General features: G+C 36.9%; 1 protein-coding gene across 2 annotated transcripts in view; it reads right to left on the minus strand.

Annotated features, from left to right (window-relative positions):
* LOC128996356 (muskelin) overlaps positions 1–12940 on the minus strand; it is a 28442-nt gene extending 15502 nt beyond the window's left edge. For both annotated transcript variants that reach the window (XM_054421635.1, XM_054421634.1), the window contains exons 1-8: positions 12828–12940; positions 11082–11294; positions 10710–10784; positions 10320–10443; positions 9145–9337; positions 7321–7481; positions 2331–2405; positions 1499–1612 (exon numbers count right to left, since the gene is read on the minus strand). In XM_054421635.1, the coding sequence (XP_054277610.1) occupies positions 1499–1612; positions 2331–2405; positions 7321–7481; positions 9145–9337; positions 10320–10443; positions 10710–10784; positions 11082–11294; positions 12828–12940 (1068 nt within the window). The remainder of the gene's footprint in view (positions 1–1498; positions 1613–2330; positions 2406–7320; positions 7482–9144; positions 9338–10319; positions 10444–10709; positions 10785–11081; positions 11295–12827) is intronic.
* Between the last annotated feature and the right edge of the window lie 3940 nt (positions 12941–16880).

The following is a 16880-nucleotide window of genomic DNA, read 5'->3' on the forward strand; positions in this document are numbered from 1 at the left end:
AACACTTAATGTAGTCACGAATACTCATAAACCCCGACCTACCTCCCCACCTGCCTAAATTAGATCAGTGTTCAATCTGCGTTTTATCAATAAGTGTAATAACTTACTGTACCGTCGATGTAATTCAACTTAATATAACCTATGAGGTATTATCGGATTAAATACCGATTTCGATGCGGTTCGATATATCGCTTATTAAATCCTGATTTCTAACATTGGCTGTTTCTAATCAGCTGGCAACACAAATAGGTTCCCAAGAAAGTAGTCACCGGTCCGTATCCCTCCGCTCCTTGTTTATGCTCCGCGCATTGAGAAAGTAGTTCCGTATAATTTCTCGATTTTCAGTGAATTCCGCGCCTTAAAAAATGTTTTAACGGCATTTTCTTGTTTATTAAAATTATAGGAATGGTTTAAAAACGTTTAAAAGAGAAGTATAGAAAGTTCAGTAATACCTTATGATTCTCTTGTTTACATTTTTCTTGTAAACAAAAAAACTGTCATAGCTACTTTAGTCCCATAAGCCTAATGTTAAAAATTTGAAATTTTAAGTTCGTTTTAAATTGCATTAGCATTATCTAATTGAAATTTGTTTGTTTACAAACCATCTCATTATTAGTCTAAGTAGTCTTGTTAAGTTTGGCTGAAATGTGTTCAGCCGTTATTGAGTGATGGTGTTATATTGTTTGCATTGAAGTTGATCCCAAAGAGCTTCGCTCGCTTCGCTCGCTCCGCTCAATTAGCTCTATGATATGTTTATATTTTTTTACTAAACATAATATTTCTAAATTTAAATTATGTAAATTACTTTATCATCTGAATGGAATGCTCGATGGGAAAAGATTATTTCACTGAAAAGGATGCAATATGAGTTATCAAATGGATCAATACGAAACAACTTTATTCAAATACTTGCAGATGAAATATTACTGTTGGCAAAAGGAAAAGAGATATCTGAGAGAGTAATTTGTTTCAATGCAAGTATCCTTCAAAGAGACAAAATGATTAGAAAAGCTAAGGATATAAGAAGATTAATTGAAAGAAGACTAGATGAATGGCAGAATAATCAATTTGACGAACTCATCAATGAGGCCATTCGATGTGATAAATCTTTAAAGAAAAAAAATTTTGAGCTGACTCTGGCGACTATGACCAGTTAAAATACTCTTTTTTAAAATCCTTTTTTATCATCTTTTTTTTTATAATTTGTTTGTAATTTACTCTCAAGGTCTTCACAACATCATCAACGGAGCCTTGACTACAAGAGTCATCTGCATACCAAACTTGAGATGTGTTCGGCATTCTTTTTAGTTCTTGTATTAATGGAAGTGTTGTCCGACCGTATTAAAAAATTGAGAGTGGTAAGGGTTAATAATCTAAACAGGGTTTAATTCGGATTGGCAAGACTCTGGTATAAAATTCATTTTCATCTTAAATTATTTGAGGGTACAGTTTTTCAATAGGCCTATTTTGTTATTGCTAAATAATGATGGGCATATACCTTAAGATTTTCAGGGGTCCGATACTGAGTGTCCAGGTACCTTCCCAATGTAAAAATCTGTCTTCTTTCTGGATCAAGGCACATTTTGTGGCAAGATCTTGCACTTGGTCCACCCTGGTAGAAGACAAATGAATAACGTAAAGAAAGTAGCATGAATGATTTTGATTCTTAAAGGATTAAAAAAATAACATTTGCTGAATTCTACCTTTTCCGTCTTCAAGCGATTTTGAACTAAAATTGTGATCAATCATGCCCAATCTATATCTATAAAAGAGGAGGTATGAATGTATGTACCCTATGGACTCTGAAAACACTCAACAGATTGCAATGAAAATTTCAGCCATAATTAAGAATTATTCAAGGATGGTTTGTGTGAAGTTTAGTGCAGATCCATCAAAAGGGCTCCACCCCAGTGGCTCTTGAGTTTCACAAATTAACTTACTAAAATTATGGCAATTAAAAAAAAGTTGCAAAAGCAAAAGGGCTTAGGTATTAAGGATTTGGTTGATAAAGCAGGCTTAAATGTTGAGGAAACAGTTCACTGTGGTAAGAAGAACACAATCAAAAACTTTACACTATACATAAAATTAAAATATTTTTTAACAAAGGAATGTTTTGAGAAGAGAGATGCCTTAAGGTCCTTTCCCATTCAGGTAAACCTGCTATACAGGGGAAAATCCTATAAACCTGGAGTGTTCATATAAGCAACACCTTATACATTTTCCACCACAATTTCACCAGTTTCAATGGCTATGGTTTCACCAAGTAACCTGTAAAATCTATTATGACGAATCTGTGAACCCTTGCTAGTAAAGAAGAGGATACAACTTACCTCTAGTTCAGTATCACGAGTTATCAATGTCCAGTGTTTGGTAGGAACATGGTACGCCCACAAGTCACTGAGATCCTGAAACACACATTACAGTGTTGGTGAACAGAATCACTACTGTTAATAAAAAGTACATAAACAATATGGCACTAATGTACTAGATGTACTCAAGGTATATCTTGAATGTTTTGTTACAGAAACAAGGGACAAAATAATTTCCTTTCCCGTCCATTACTATACGTAGACCTACACATGTCTATCCTGCCGACTCTTTAAATTCATACATTTACTCTTCCTTTCCAGTATTTCCCTTGCACTATTTCTTAAGCATCCATATTAAGATTGTCAATTTTTTTCTCCAAATGTTCACATCCTAGGAAATCATTTTAGGCTCAGGTGCAAAATCGTTTGTTTTACACTTTCCATCAGGCTGGTCTACTGAGTTGGGAAATGGAAAAATTATAATTATAAAAAAGAAACCATGTTCACTTGAGCAATAAAAACAATGTAAAAAAAAAGTAAACAGAAAGAAATAATAACATATGATAAATAAATATACACATGTTAAATGCAGATCAAGGGGGAAAAGTCTTGAACATACTGCCCGCCTTAAAGCCACGAAGGGCTTTAACCAGAGTCAAGAAATGGTGTCACACGTTGTAGTCGAGTGGAACAATCACGCTTCTTTTGGAGGGACACTATTTCATCTGCAAAGGTGGCTTGTTGAACATGATGAAATATCTTGAGACGAGCTTTGTAGATTTCAGACGATGAGAGAGGACCACTGAGACGGTCATTTTGATGACGACAATTGTGAATGAAGCGGTTAAGAAGAGCGACAATGCGTTGGAGTTTGTTCCACGATGAGTAGGCAGAAAGAAGTTCCCACTCCTTTTGAGGATCTGATGTAAGAACAACTAAAGGTGTCGATGGGAACAAGTTCTTGAGTTTGAGAAACCCTGTTGGCTACATATGTCTTGACGTCTTGAGTTTGTAGGGTGGAGTCCGTAACCATGTCAAGACTATCGAGGAGTCACTCCATAGATAGATATTTTTGATGGCAATTTTATCTGAGAAGAAAGAATGGCAATGTGCTACTAATTGCGCGAGAAGATGAGCAGCACAAAGCTCAAGGCGAGGAAGAGTTACTCTTTTGAGAGGAGAGACACGAGTCTTTGAGATTATTGGGTGAATGATGGTGTCACCATTAGACATCTGACAGCGGAAATATACGACAGCAGCGTAGCCGCTCTCTGACGCATCTGCGAAGCCATGTAATTCTACGGTGCATGACAGGGAAAACTGTAACGCTCGAGGAATAGAAATTTGAGATAAATATTGAGTATCGATTAGGAATGAATGCCATTTTTCGGCGAGGTTAGTGGGCAGGGGATCATCCCAGGATAAGCCTGTGGTCCATAGTAACTGCATAAAACATTTTGCTTGCATGATGCAGGGAGCGAGAAATCCACAAGGATCGTAGATTTTTGCTATGATGCTCAAGATCGAACGTTTTGATGGATGAGGGTCCATAGGGAAGTTAAGGTTGTAAGTGAAGCAGTCAGAGTGGGGAGACCAATGTAGACCAAGTATTGTGAAGTGTGGCTGTTCAGAATCTTGGAGAAAGACGGGAGTCTCAAGATGCTCCTTGGGGAAAGCTTGTAGAAGACGATCAGAGTTGGAGACCCATTTACGTAATTCAAATCCTCCTCTTCGTAACAGGTTGACCAATTGATCTTGAAGTTTCAAGGCCGTTTCCTCAGTATCCGCACCAGTGATGATGTCGTCAACGTAGGTTTGCGTTCTGAGTACTTCTTCAGTTTTCTTTTGACGATTTGGAAGTTCTTTCTGAGTCCAGAATCGCTGAAGTGAGGACTGAAGGTCAACATCATTGGATGAATGGAGGGAGACGGTGTGACTGATGAAATTTGGTGTGGAATTTCTTGGTATTTCACAGGGTGCAGAACCCATCACGATGTATCCAAAATGAGTTCCTATTACGTGGGGCATATGTTGGCCAAGAGAGTAATTTTCATGAGTTAGTAACTTAGGGAAGAGAGAGCAACCAAGCACGATATCAATGCGTCCTGGCAGGTGAAATGATGGATCAGCTAAACAAAACCGTTTAGTGAGCGATAATACTTCCGGAGAGACTGGAACACGAGGTAAGTCAACAGTCAATTTGTCTAAAATGAGCATTGGATGTTGCGGAGATATGAGAAATCCAGAAAGAGTTTCAAGATTGAGGTAAGTTTGCCCATTACTCTTAGCAGCATTTTGGCCAAGTCCAGAAAGTTGAACATTTGACTTGTAGCGTCGAGCATTTAAAAGTTGAGCTGCTCGTTCAGTGATTAAGTCGCACATGGAGCCGGAGTCAAGTAAGGCACGGAACACATGAGATGTGCCTTGAACTGAAGTGACCTTTATCAAAAAAGTTCCCAAGAGTATAGTGGAGCTTTTAAAAGGTGGCTGAGAGTGATCTTGTGAAGTTGAAGTCATTGAGGTTTGAGTAGGCTCATGTGGGTAACACACATTTGCATTGACAGGCTTAAAATGATTTTGATCAACAAGAGGTGCAGGGAAATGTAACAAAGTGTGATGTTTCTTGTTACATGTACGACATGAAGTTTGTGAATGGCAATCTTTGAGGTTATGATGGCCTAGACAGGAGACACAGCGATGATTTTCTTTGACGAGGTTATGTCGCTCATGCGGAGATTTATTTTAGAACACACTGCAGGCATAGATCTTGTGTTCGTTTGAGTTACATGCAAAACACTGCCAATGAGTCGGTTTTTTGATGCCGGTTGAATGAGATGACTGATGGGGGGAAGTGTGGGTCGTGGCCATAGCAACGTTTCTTGAGCAAAAGTGTACTTGCTTTTGTGTAGTGTCTTTGGGTGCATGAGCAAAAGTGTTATTAATTTTATTCAGTGTGGGAGCGCTGTGTAGATTTGCATCCTCAGCCTGAGAGCATTCAGTGTTCAGATATTTTATTATATCTTTGACCTCGGGAAGTGAGTGAGAATTCGGCTGATTTTCGGTTGAAGACCGGAACATTTCAAGCTTTTTGCGTAAATCAGCATCCATCTTACGCAAGAGCAGTGCGGAGAGAAGGGGATTATTATTTGTAATGTCACATTCCAAAGCTTTTAACGCTTGCGTGTGTTCAGTGAAACAATTTACAAAATGGCGAAGTCCTGTTATAGTAAATGCATTAATGGTAGGAAGGTCCAAAATGTGATTGAGGTGCAAAGATTGTAAGCGGCGTTCATTGTGATATCTATCACGGAGGAGATTATATGCAACCAAATAGTTAGCTTCAGTAAGATTCAAACTTTTGACTAAGTCGAGGGGTTCTCCGTTAAGTACACTTAAGAGGTACTGAAATTTCATGACACTGGAAAGCGATGCGTTTTGGTGTATTGCAGTATCAAACAAATTTATAAAACTTGTCCAAGTTAGTGGGTCACCGGAGAATTTTTGTAAATCCAATTTTGGAAGGCGTACTGCTTGCGAAATCGGTGTTTGGTGAAGAGAAACGGAAGAAGAGTCACTTAAGATAGCAGAATTTGAAGGTTCAGGATGGGACATTAAGAACTCAATAGTAGCCACGATATGAGAAAATAAACTTTCAATTTCATCCAGGTCTTGAGACAATGTCTCGTCAGAGATAGGATCCTCTTCTAAGATTAAAACCTGTTGCACATTGTTGTCGAATTCTTCTTTTCTTTTACGAATTTCATTTAAATGAGCATTTAGTTGTTTAATTTGAATAGGGGTGAGTTGTTCCGTTGAGGTAGAGTATTCATCAACAGTATATTTAAGCTTATTAAAACGAGTTTTAATTAGAGATGTTGAGCGTGTGTATGTGGATGACTTAAAATCAGAAGTTTTAGGAGCCATTGTAGTAGTAGAACACAAAATTTAACAGCGGCACACACAATATAAAAAGGTCTTGAGCACACACAAAATCTCAGTATGAAGTAAAAAAGATGAATTGTACATCAAAGATATAGATCATAAGTTTCTTTCAATAAAGTCTTTAACTAAAAGGAGGAATGTATAGTCTATTAAGTGCACAAAAAATTAATAAACTTGAACTTGTTTGATTGATTGGCACCAAAAATATAGTATTAAAGTAAGTAAAGAGTTCATTTCATATCGTGATCTGAGTCCAAAAAGATTATAATCGGGTAAACTTCAAAAACAATAAATTACTAGTGGACTGTAAGGGAACTAAGTAGAACATTTAGATTATAAATGGGGTAATGTTAACAAGGAATGAATATAGTTACCAGGTTTTCATCCGGCTGCGAATTAGGACCAAATGTTGGATTGGGAAATGGAAAAATTATAATTATAAAAAAGAAACCATGTTCACTTGAGCAATAAAAACAATGTAAAAAAAAAGTAAACAGAAAGAAATAATAACATATGATAAATAAATATACACATGTTAAATGCAGATCAAGGGGGAAAAGTCTTGAACAGTTTGTTTTACACTTTCCATCAGGCTGGTCTACTGAGTCACAGTGCTTTATCATAGATAAAATCCATTGGTGACTGGGGGGATTTGAACCTGAGACTTTGAGGAACAATGTCCTACCCACTACCACTATACCAGCTTGTTCCAACGGATACCAGACCTTCTGCTAGACTAGGTGATTATGGTAGATCTCTTCATAACCCCTTAAAACCCGCTTCTTAATAACCCTCCTTAAAAAGATTTGTAAATCTGACCAGAAACAACCCAAGTAGATTATCCCTTTAATGGAGGTTATAGTTAGGCCAACAGAAAAGCCAAATGGCTATAACAACTTTTTATCTTTGAAAAAACAATCTCTGAAGCAGTCCTATATTAGGATAAAATAGCAGTTTCATGTTTTGTGGCCTTTTATAGTGTGTATTTTCCCCTGGACTCAATTTTCACAAACTAGCTCAACTCAATTTCTTTAAAAAATTCTATCGCTAATCGTTAACCATGATATACCTGATTGCCGTCCCAGCCTCCCAACAGGTAAATAGTCTCCGTGTGAGGATCCATGCACATCTGATGTCCGCCGCGCATGCCTGGCCTCGTCTTGTCACTGGCCAGCATGTGCCAAACAGCTCGGTACTCCTGTTTTGACACATACCAGTTCAACAGCCCACCTAGATAGACAAACAGACTATTTAGCAAATATGACTTGATTTTAGGGTGTGTATGACAGTATCGGACTTCAATGCAAGAGGGGTGAGTTTAAACCCCAGACATACACTACAAAATATTTTAAAGGTTTGGATCTCTTACATTTAAAAGCGTTTCCGATTCAATCAAAAAGCCACGGGTAAAAACATTTAAGCGAAATTGCATAAAACAAGGGCTAGACCCTATGAATAGACTACTGCCATCAATCAAAAAACAATGTTGCCTTCACTTGTAGCTTAATAGCTAAGGGGTTATTGTACCTCCAATAGCAATCAAAAGGTTGCCGGTTTGAGTTATCCTGTGCATCAGAAACCTTTTTAGTGAAGGTTTGAACTGGACTGAGCTGTACTTGTTCACTAAATTAATTAATGGCCCTGGCTAAAGAACAGACTTAAGGCAGGTTTACACATTCTGATAAAACATTTAACTTGTCTGTAACCGCTAATTGCTCCGTTTTTCCGGATGTTTAGACGTCTTTTACTACAACTCCCCTTTCACTTCTAAGGCTTTTTGGTGTTCTGTTAATGACTTGCAATGTTACTATTGTGATCTACGTACAGGGCCGAATTTCCCAATAGGCCCAGGCCTATGGGCGCGCCCTAGGCTCCCAGGGGGAGCACGATCGATGGGTAATTTTTTTTCTAGTTGAATAAAATTAAATAGCCATAACTTAACATATTTTGCAAATTGATTTTTTTTAATCTGGCTAATACAGCATTCTGAATTTGATGTTCATTGGAACAAAATATAATTTTTGTAAAGTTAAAATATTTTTTATTTTTTATTTATTTTATTTTATTTGCCTTGAATAAACTATTATCATCAAAGCTGTTTTCTGTCAACACAAAACTAAAAATTTACAAAACTGTGATTCGTCCAATTCTGCTTTATGGTTCTGAAACATGGACTCTGGACAAAAGTACTGAAAAAAACTTGTCACCTTTGAAAATAAAGTACTAAGAAAGGTTTTTGGACCAACAAGAGAAAATGGTGAATGGAGGATCAAACATAACAGAGAAATTAGAGACCTGTATAAAGCACCAGATGCTGTGGCGGAAGCAAAAAGTCGACGAATAAGATGGCTCGGGCATGTGTTAAGGAGAGAAGATGATGCATTGATAAAGAAAGTTTGGAAAGAGAACCCTGTTGGAAGAAGACCTCCTGGGCGTCCCAAAATGAGGTGGAAAGATGAAGTGACCAAAGATATGAGGAAGATAAGAATCATGGAGGAAGATGCTGAAGATCGGAAGAAGTGGAGGCATTCAGTTGGCACGGCCAAATACCAACTTGGGTATCGATGGCCATGGGAGTAAGAGTAAGTAAAATATTTTTTAGCATTACGCATCAACTTCTTTCCAACATTGGTCTTACACACAAGAGAAAGGCTGTAGGGATGTTGTCAAGCGATTGTCCACTGCCACTGTGCTGGCTCGGAGTTGGAGCTACTACTCAGTAGTGCATTTGAATGGATTGTGTTTTTGTGCCTCTGGGACATCAAAACGACAAATAAATCGGCCCCGGGTCCAAGTCTTATTATGAGTAGCCTAATACGGTAATAGCTTATTCCCTACATAGGAAATTTGCTAAAAATACTGTTAGCATAGGAAAGTGCAAAACCACACTCACCAGTGAGTGCCTGCTCCATGAACCCCTCGGCTGCCTGGTAGTCACCTTGCTCTACGAGAGTTGAGTGAAGTCGACTCAACAACGGGTCCTCCAGCTCTACTTGTGTCTCACGCTGCAATGCGTCGAACGCCTCCGTGTAGTTCATCTGGCGGAAGTGCTTCAGACAAAGCCGTATTGCCTCTCTCTTCTGGTACTGTTAATTAGAGTATGTTATTACTTTAGCCAAACTATAGTGTAACAAAAACTTATTTTGGTCCTTTTGTGTTAGTTCACAACCACCTTTTTTATTTAAAGTTTTTAAATTCCTAAGTTAGTCTGTAAGTGTGGGATTTGTTGTATTTGGTTAAGTTAGCTAAAAAAAGATACAAAATTGCAAAATTTATATAAAATGGGAAACAAAAACACATTTGTAAACGAGACTCTTACAACACATAGGCTAATAATAACAAAGCACTTTATAAAGCATGAACTGTCAAATATGTTCAAGCGTCTTCTTAAAAGATTTTGGTTCCGTATTGTTTTGACCACAAGTAACCTACTCACGTAACGCATCTAGCCTAGCAGCTTGCAAAGTGCGCTGTCCAGTTATTTCCAAGCGACAAGACCGGTACCAGGAATTATAGAGATTTTCTGTTAGTACCATGACATTTGAAATAGTTGGTGTAAAGGGAAAATAAAAAATATGGTGGTGGTGGAGAGCATTTTTTACACAGTGTAGGTAGGCCTAAGTAAGATAAGGTTAGGCCTATATGAAATTATCAACCCATAATTCATCTAAAAGTTAAAAATGGTGTAGTCAACCAGGAAGTCTAGGAGGATAAGAGTAGCAAAGAGAAAGACAATTGCAAAGACGGTCTTTGATGATCAGCAAGATTTGGACAAAGGACTTCAATATATCCCTCACCAGAATATTAGCCTCACCATCCCACCACTAAAACACTAACATCCCATAAGAGCATTATGATAAAAATTGAGTGTCGCCGATTTTGGAGGTATTAACTTAATGCTATTAATTTACTAGAAAAAGTATACTAACAATTTTTATAGTACACGGTTGCTCATTATTGTCGTAGGCCTACTTCACGTTCTAAAAATAACAGCACCGATCAGTTGACTACAAAGTTAGTTAATATTTTCTCTTTAACTATAATTTAACAGTACCAGTAATTTATTACCTCTATAAACCATTCCAACGCCGGTTCTACTACTTCGGGCTTGTTCACTCCGCTCAACAGTACGAACCAAATACTGAAGTTGAAGCAAGGTCCCCAGGACTGTAGGGGCATGATCTTGATATATCTGTTGAGAACATTATTTGGTTGAGAGGAGAGAGAATGGGGGACTAACCAAAATTTCTTATTAAATGTAGTTTTTACTTCCAAAAAGGTCTTAGGTACATGAACATGTTGAGTGTTTACATTTTTATTGTTAGTATTTCCAGTAGTACAGTACCTAGTCTACTAGTAAACGAGTTTGTAATGATCTTATTAAGTACTGGGCTAATTAATTGAATGATAAGTGAAATCTTATATCATGATATGTTGCTAAAAACATTAGCTTTTTACCTGCAAGGAAAAGCGTGACCCCCAACATTATGCCTCAGCGGGAATGTTTCTTCAATGTTGTCGTTCCTCAAACCACTGTAAAATTTTTAAAACAAGGATTAGTAAGAAAATCTGTTGTATCATCTGTAACATAAAAAGTTACTATTATTTGCTGTATACTTGGTAAATTGTATTTTTTATCACAATGAAAAGTAGTAAAGTCTTCCTTGTTGATTATTAACAAGTAAAGTCTTATGTGGGATAGAGGTTATGTTATTGCTCTTCAAAGGTCAATAGGCCTATTTCAATAAGTAGGCCTATGAGTAAACTAGTCACCTATTCTAAGGTTGATTAAATTAACATGAAGAAAACCTAGACAAGATTTCCACTTACGTATCTAGTAGCTCCAGCATACGTTCTTCAGTCATTCCACCAAATATTTTGAACTTTTTAAGATTGCACACATGATTCTTCTCATACTTGCCAAAAGTTATTGATTTTACAATTGCAGGTTTTGATAGTTTTAAAATAAGAAACTGTGGAGGGTTGTTTGATTCTGAAGACCACCTTGAAGTCTGGTCCGTTGACTTGTTTTCTTGGATATTCCTTAAAGACACCACAAAATTAAAGTTAGTAAGTTAGGTTAACTTATTACAATCTGTAATGATAGAAAAATAAAGATCTGAGTTTTAAGCTATCAAAATACAAATAAAATATAGGGGTTGCCCCCTATTTAACCCCTCCCCTGAGGGTGATTTTATAGGAAAAAAATATGTTTAACTTATGGGTACGGAAGTATCTTAAGTTAGGTATGAGATACCTAAGTATCTTGATTTTGTAAATTTTATTTTGTACTGTAGGCTATAGCATATTATGTGTGTGCACAACCAGTAGCATGGAAATAGGGTATAGATTATAACCAATAGGGCCTTATACCCGATACGATAGGACCTATATAAGTTATTCGATAAATCGATTATTTCATTCGGTAATTCTGAGCAATTACTTGGTCAACCCCAATTTTTTTCATATTTTACTACGGTCATCAGGAGGTTCTCAGAAAGCAAGAAACATATAATTCAAGCCCCGCAAGGTTAAGTTAGGTTAGGTTAGGTTAAGTTAGGTTATTAATTAACTCAACCTAACCTAACGTAACGGTACTGTTACAATTGGCCTTAGAGATGTATTTGAGACTAAAAAAAACATAATAAGTTAGGTTAGGTACATAGAAAAGGATTGTCGGAGGAACCACTAGCCATAGCCATAACGGTACTGTCACAACTGGCCTTCCGCGCGTCTCCGCAAGCCACTGTTATCGCTTGGACTTTGAACCTTCTTATCGCTCGGCAACCTGTACGATGGCCTTGCGGGCCTTGAATTATATGTTTCTTGCTTTCTGAGAACCTCCTGATGACCGTAGTAAAATATGAAAAAAATTGGGGTTGACCAAGTAATTGCTCAGAATTACCTTTCATTCGGTTAGTTGGGTTAGGTTAACCTGACTAAGTTGACCAAACTTGATAGGCCTAAGTTAAGTTATAACTTATCGGATGAAACAATCGATATATTCATTTGAACGAGTGTAACTTAGGACAGATACTAAAGTGCAGCCTTTTATTGTCATTAGGCCTATTTAAAAGTAGGCCTACACAAAAAACTTTTAAATAACAAATTTTACTTTCAAGAAAATTCACCTTCTTCACCTCAACCCCACTGTCAGCAGGCGCTAACTAGGCCTAACTTCCTAGGGCACAGCCCTACCTTGTTACATGGTTAGGCCTACCAATTGTTTAAAATATAGGTATAGGTTTAGAAAAGTGTAGAGAAGGGAAACCAATTGAAGCTAGGGATATGCATGAGCATTCCTCGTGAGGAAGAATTTAATCTTGATTAAAATTAAGTCTGCATAGGAAGAGGTTGACATGCCAACTGGCAACATGTGGCAATAATGTTTTTTTTAAAACATTGTTTACGTTATTTAATGCATAAACTGCGAAAATAGTCAAATGATCTTCAAAACGTTGTTTGTCTTCACTAACACTAACCTGATATAGGTTATGTAAGGTTAAAAGCAAATTGTCTAAGTTTAGGACGAAGGGCATACAATTAAACTACAGTGAAGGGAAATAAACAACTTACGATGGAACAAATGAAGCCGAAAAACTAGAACATTTATGAACTGAATAATCTAATTTCTCCATTGCAATATCCACCGTATTAGCACTTCCACTGTCTTCGGCAGCCATGATCATGATCTGATCATATTTATTTTTATTTTTTTTTATCATTCCGAGAACAACAACCCAATCCCTATTCAGTTCAGTCAGACTTCCTTCAGGACAGTTAGTCCAGTCTTTTCTGGTTCGTTTCCTGTTCCTGTTCTTTTACGACACTAGCCACGGCCGCCTTTAACTACCACTAGCCACGGCCGCCTTTAACTACCACTAGCCACGGCTGCCTTTAACTACCACTAGCACGGCCGCCTTTGTAGTTAAAGGCGGCCGTGACACTAGGGTCAACTGCAATCATGAAACAATAAATCCATAATCAGTATTATCATAGATAAAACCATAGATAAAACATACTGTTGGTTAGTCTATGATAAAACCAAAACTATCTCATCATAAATAATAACTCGTCCAGGCCGCGGCCTGGTAGAATTGGCAACGTCGCAAATGTTTTTTTCTTCCACCATGGTCGCAACTTGCGACTCGCAAGTGGTGTTGGTGTTGGTGTTGTTTAGTGATAGTGACAGAAGTCCCATAAGATAACATGTCACACAGGTGACATCAGCTCATTAATTCTCACTTTATTGTTTTAAATTTAAATTTAAATTTATGAACATAAATTTATTAAAATATTGAAAATTAAACATACAGAATTGAAAACCGAAACAATGTGAATTAAAAATCTATATATATCTGTAAATTTTTAAGCGGAGTCAATAGCCCAGTAACCAATCTTTCGTAAATACACAAATACCATTAGATTCTTCCAAACAAAACAGCTGTTTCACCACTTGCAACGTTGCCACTTCGAAGGCCGCGGCCTGGATCTGGATGAGTTTAAGGCGGCCGTGATAGTAGCATAGACTAACCAACACGTATGTTTTATCTATGATAGTAGTTAGGCCTATTATCTTGAAACACTGAAAAAATTCAGTATTAATGATAACAAATATAAAACTATAAAATATGTTGTGAACTTTATTGAATATGTTTTCACTTCATTGATTTTCCTTTTGATCTGACTGTTACATTTTTCTAAACTACTGTGTTTTGGTTTAACACATGTTAAATATTTTTGTATTGAATTAATTTAATTGTTTGAAGATTCAGTTAAGACTTTGGTATTAATAAAGAAGCCTACTAATCTGTTTGTGAAATAATTATTTTATCATTTCTGGTAATTATTTCAAGATTCAAAACATTTTGGCGACCGTGACAGGACCTTTTCTTTAATTTAAGACATCTGGGTTATTTAATAGTTTATACCAATATGGAAGGCCTAGAAAATATGAAAAAGAAAAGATCACAGATTAGAAGGCTATTCACCAAAGTTTATAATGAACTGGAAGAAGCATTTAATAATGAAGAGCTGTCAATGAATGATAAAGAAACTCAAATAAAAGTAAACTTTTCTCAAATTGAAGACAAAATAACAGCATTAATGGTAATGGATGGAAAAATCTCTGATGAAATGCTGATGAAAGATGCTTCTGATGCTGATCTGGACAATGAACTGGACACGCAAGAAGAATACAAGAAGAAATGGTACCTGATGAAGGCTAAGTATGAAATGTTTCTTAAAACACCTACCATCAATGGTGAGTCAAACATTTACAGACCAAACCGTAACTTTCATTTGCCTAAATTGCAATTACCTTCATTTGATGGGGATGTTAGGAATTGGATTGGGTTTTGGGGTCAGTACAAAAAGATTCATGAAGATAGTGAAATTAAACCTGAAGACAAATTTCAATATTTAATTCAATCCTTGAAACCTGGTTCATCAGCTAGGGAATTAATAGATTCTTTTCCTCCTTCTGGTGAAAATTACATCAAGGCTATTGAACAATTGAAATCCAGGTTTGCACGCGATGAACTTTTGATTGAAGTTTATGTAAGAGAATTACTAAATTTAGTTTTGAAACAAGCCAACAAACAAAGTATCATGCCACTTTCAACCCTTTCTGATAAACTTGAGACTCAACTTCGTGCCCTAGAAACACTCGGGGTCACATCAGATAATTATGCTGCCATGCTATACCCACTGGTTGAATCTGCTCTACCAACTGATACTCTCAGAGCATGGGAGCGGTACAGAACAACAAACAAAATAGGCTTAGGTGAATTTAAAGGTAACGAGTCATCTAATTCAAATTATTTACAGCTATTGTTGAATTTTGTACGTTCCGAGGTCGAAAGCGAAGAACGTTTAGCTCTTGCTCGGAACAGTTTTGCAGTGGACAGAGACACTACACCAAGTGACACCCAGCCACAGAAGAGATACCGCCACCAACGTCCCGGTATGAAAAGTGGGTTTGAGAAAGGACTACCTTTACCTACAGCATCTACAATAATTGCTACAGACAGCTCTTCAGTGGTGAGTAAGCCTACATGCTTATTTTGTAATAAAGGAAATCACAACACCCAAGACTGTTCTGGGTTACAAAAGCTTACTTTAAAAGAAAAGAGAGAGTTTGTGACAAAAAATGGAGCTCGTTTCTCATGTTTAAAGTTAGGTCACAGCAGTAATAAATGTAAAGTTTTTGTATCCTGTGCTATCTGTAAAAGGAAACACTACTGCTTAATGTGTCCTAGTTTAGAGAAAATGATGCACAGTAATACTCATGATTATGACAAATCAAATGTCATTGAAAGTGTTCAAATTAATGACAAATCTGAGTCCTTGATTGCAAATCAGAATAGGGAAACCTTATTACAAACTCTTCTAGTGAAAGTAATAGGACCTGACCAGCAATCTTTACTAGTAAGAGCATTGTTGGATTCTGGATCTCAAAGGTCTTATATCTCTAAGGACTGTGTAGAGAAACTTAAATTAATAGAATCTGGTGAGGAATTAATAGTTCATGGTTTGTTTGGAGGTATTAAAACTAAAGAGACTCCACATAATCTTTACCAAGTAGAGTTACGTGACACAAAGGGTAAATTTGGCATTTCAGTTAATGTGCTTGATCAAGACAAGATTTGCAATTACATACCCAGATTAGATACAAAAAGGTATTTTCCTATTTTAAAGAAGAAGAATATACACCTTTCAGATATTGGACAAGATGCAGCAGAAGAAATACAGTTACTACTAGGAGCTGATATCTTGGGCCAACTTCTCACAGGTAAAATTGAACAGCTAGATCAATCTCTGGTTGCTGTTCAGACTGTGTTAGGATGGACAGTAATGGGACAATGTGGAAAAAGTAACCAGTCACTTATTAGCATTAGTTGCTTTGCTAAAATGGACATTTCAGATCTATGGCGTTTAGATGTTTTGGGCATCACTGATCCATCAGGTAGTAAAACAAAGGAGGCGAATGCATCAGATGTCTTGGAGCATTTTAACAAAACTATTGTAGTAAATAGTGAAAATAGGTACGAGGTGACTCTTCCATGGACTGAAAGCCATCCGGAGCTTATGGACAACAGAGTTACAGCCGAAAATCGACTACATGCAGTGACTAAGAAGTTGATTAAGTTAGAAAAGTTCAATGAGTATGATCAGGTATTTTCAGAGTGGTTGAATTCAAACATTATTGAAAGGGTTGTTGAGTCCTCTGTAACTGATAGACCTTTACACTACTTACCTCATCACGCTGTGGTCAAAGAATCCAGTTTGACTACTAAGGTTCGACCAGTCTTTGATGCTTCTGCTGTCGATAGTAGGGGGAATTCTCTTAACTCTTGTTTGGAAAAGGGACCTAATTTAATAGAACTAATTCCAGCTCTAATGAAGTTTAGAAAACACCCAATAGGGGTTATTTCAGATATTAAGAAAGCTTTCTTGCAAGTAAGTTTAACAGAAAGTGACCGAGACACTTTAAGATTTTTATGGAGGGAGCGACTTATTGGAGTGGTAAAGGAAATTTTACGACGCAACTTGGGAAATTCATCAGTCACGCAGGAAGAACTCTCAACAATTTTGTGTGATTGTGAAGCAACTGTAAATTCAAGACCT

This window comes from Macrosteles quadrilineatus, unplaced genomic scaffold, assembly GCF_028750875.1.
Source record: "Macrosteles quadrilineatus isolate MER2022 unplaced genomic scaffold, UCM_ALF_1.0 Scaffold_6__1_contigs__length_79288215, whole genome shotgun sequence".
Taxonomy (NCBI): Eukaryota; Metazoa; Arthropoda; class Insecta; order Hemiptera; family Cicadellidae; genus Macrosteles; species Macrosteles quadrilineatus.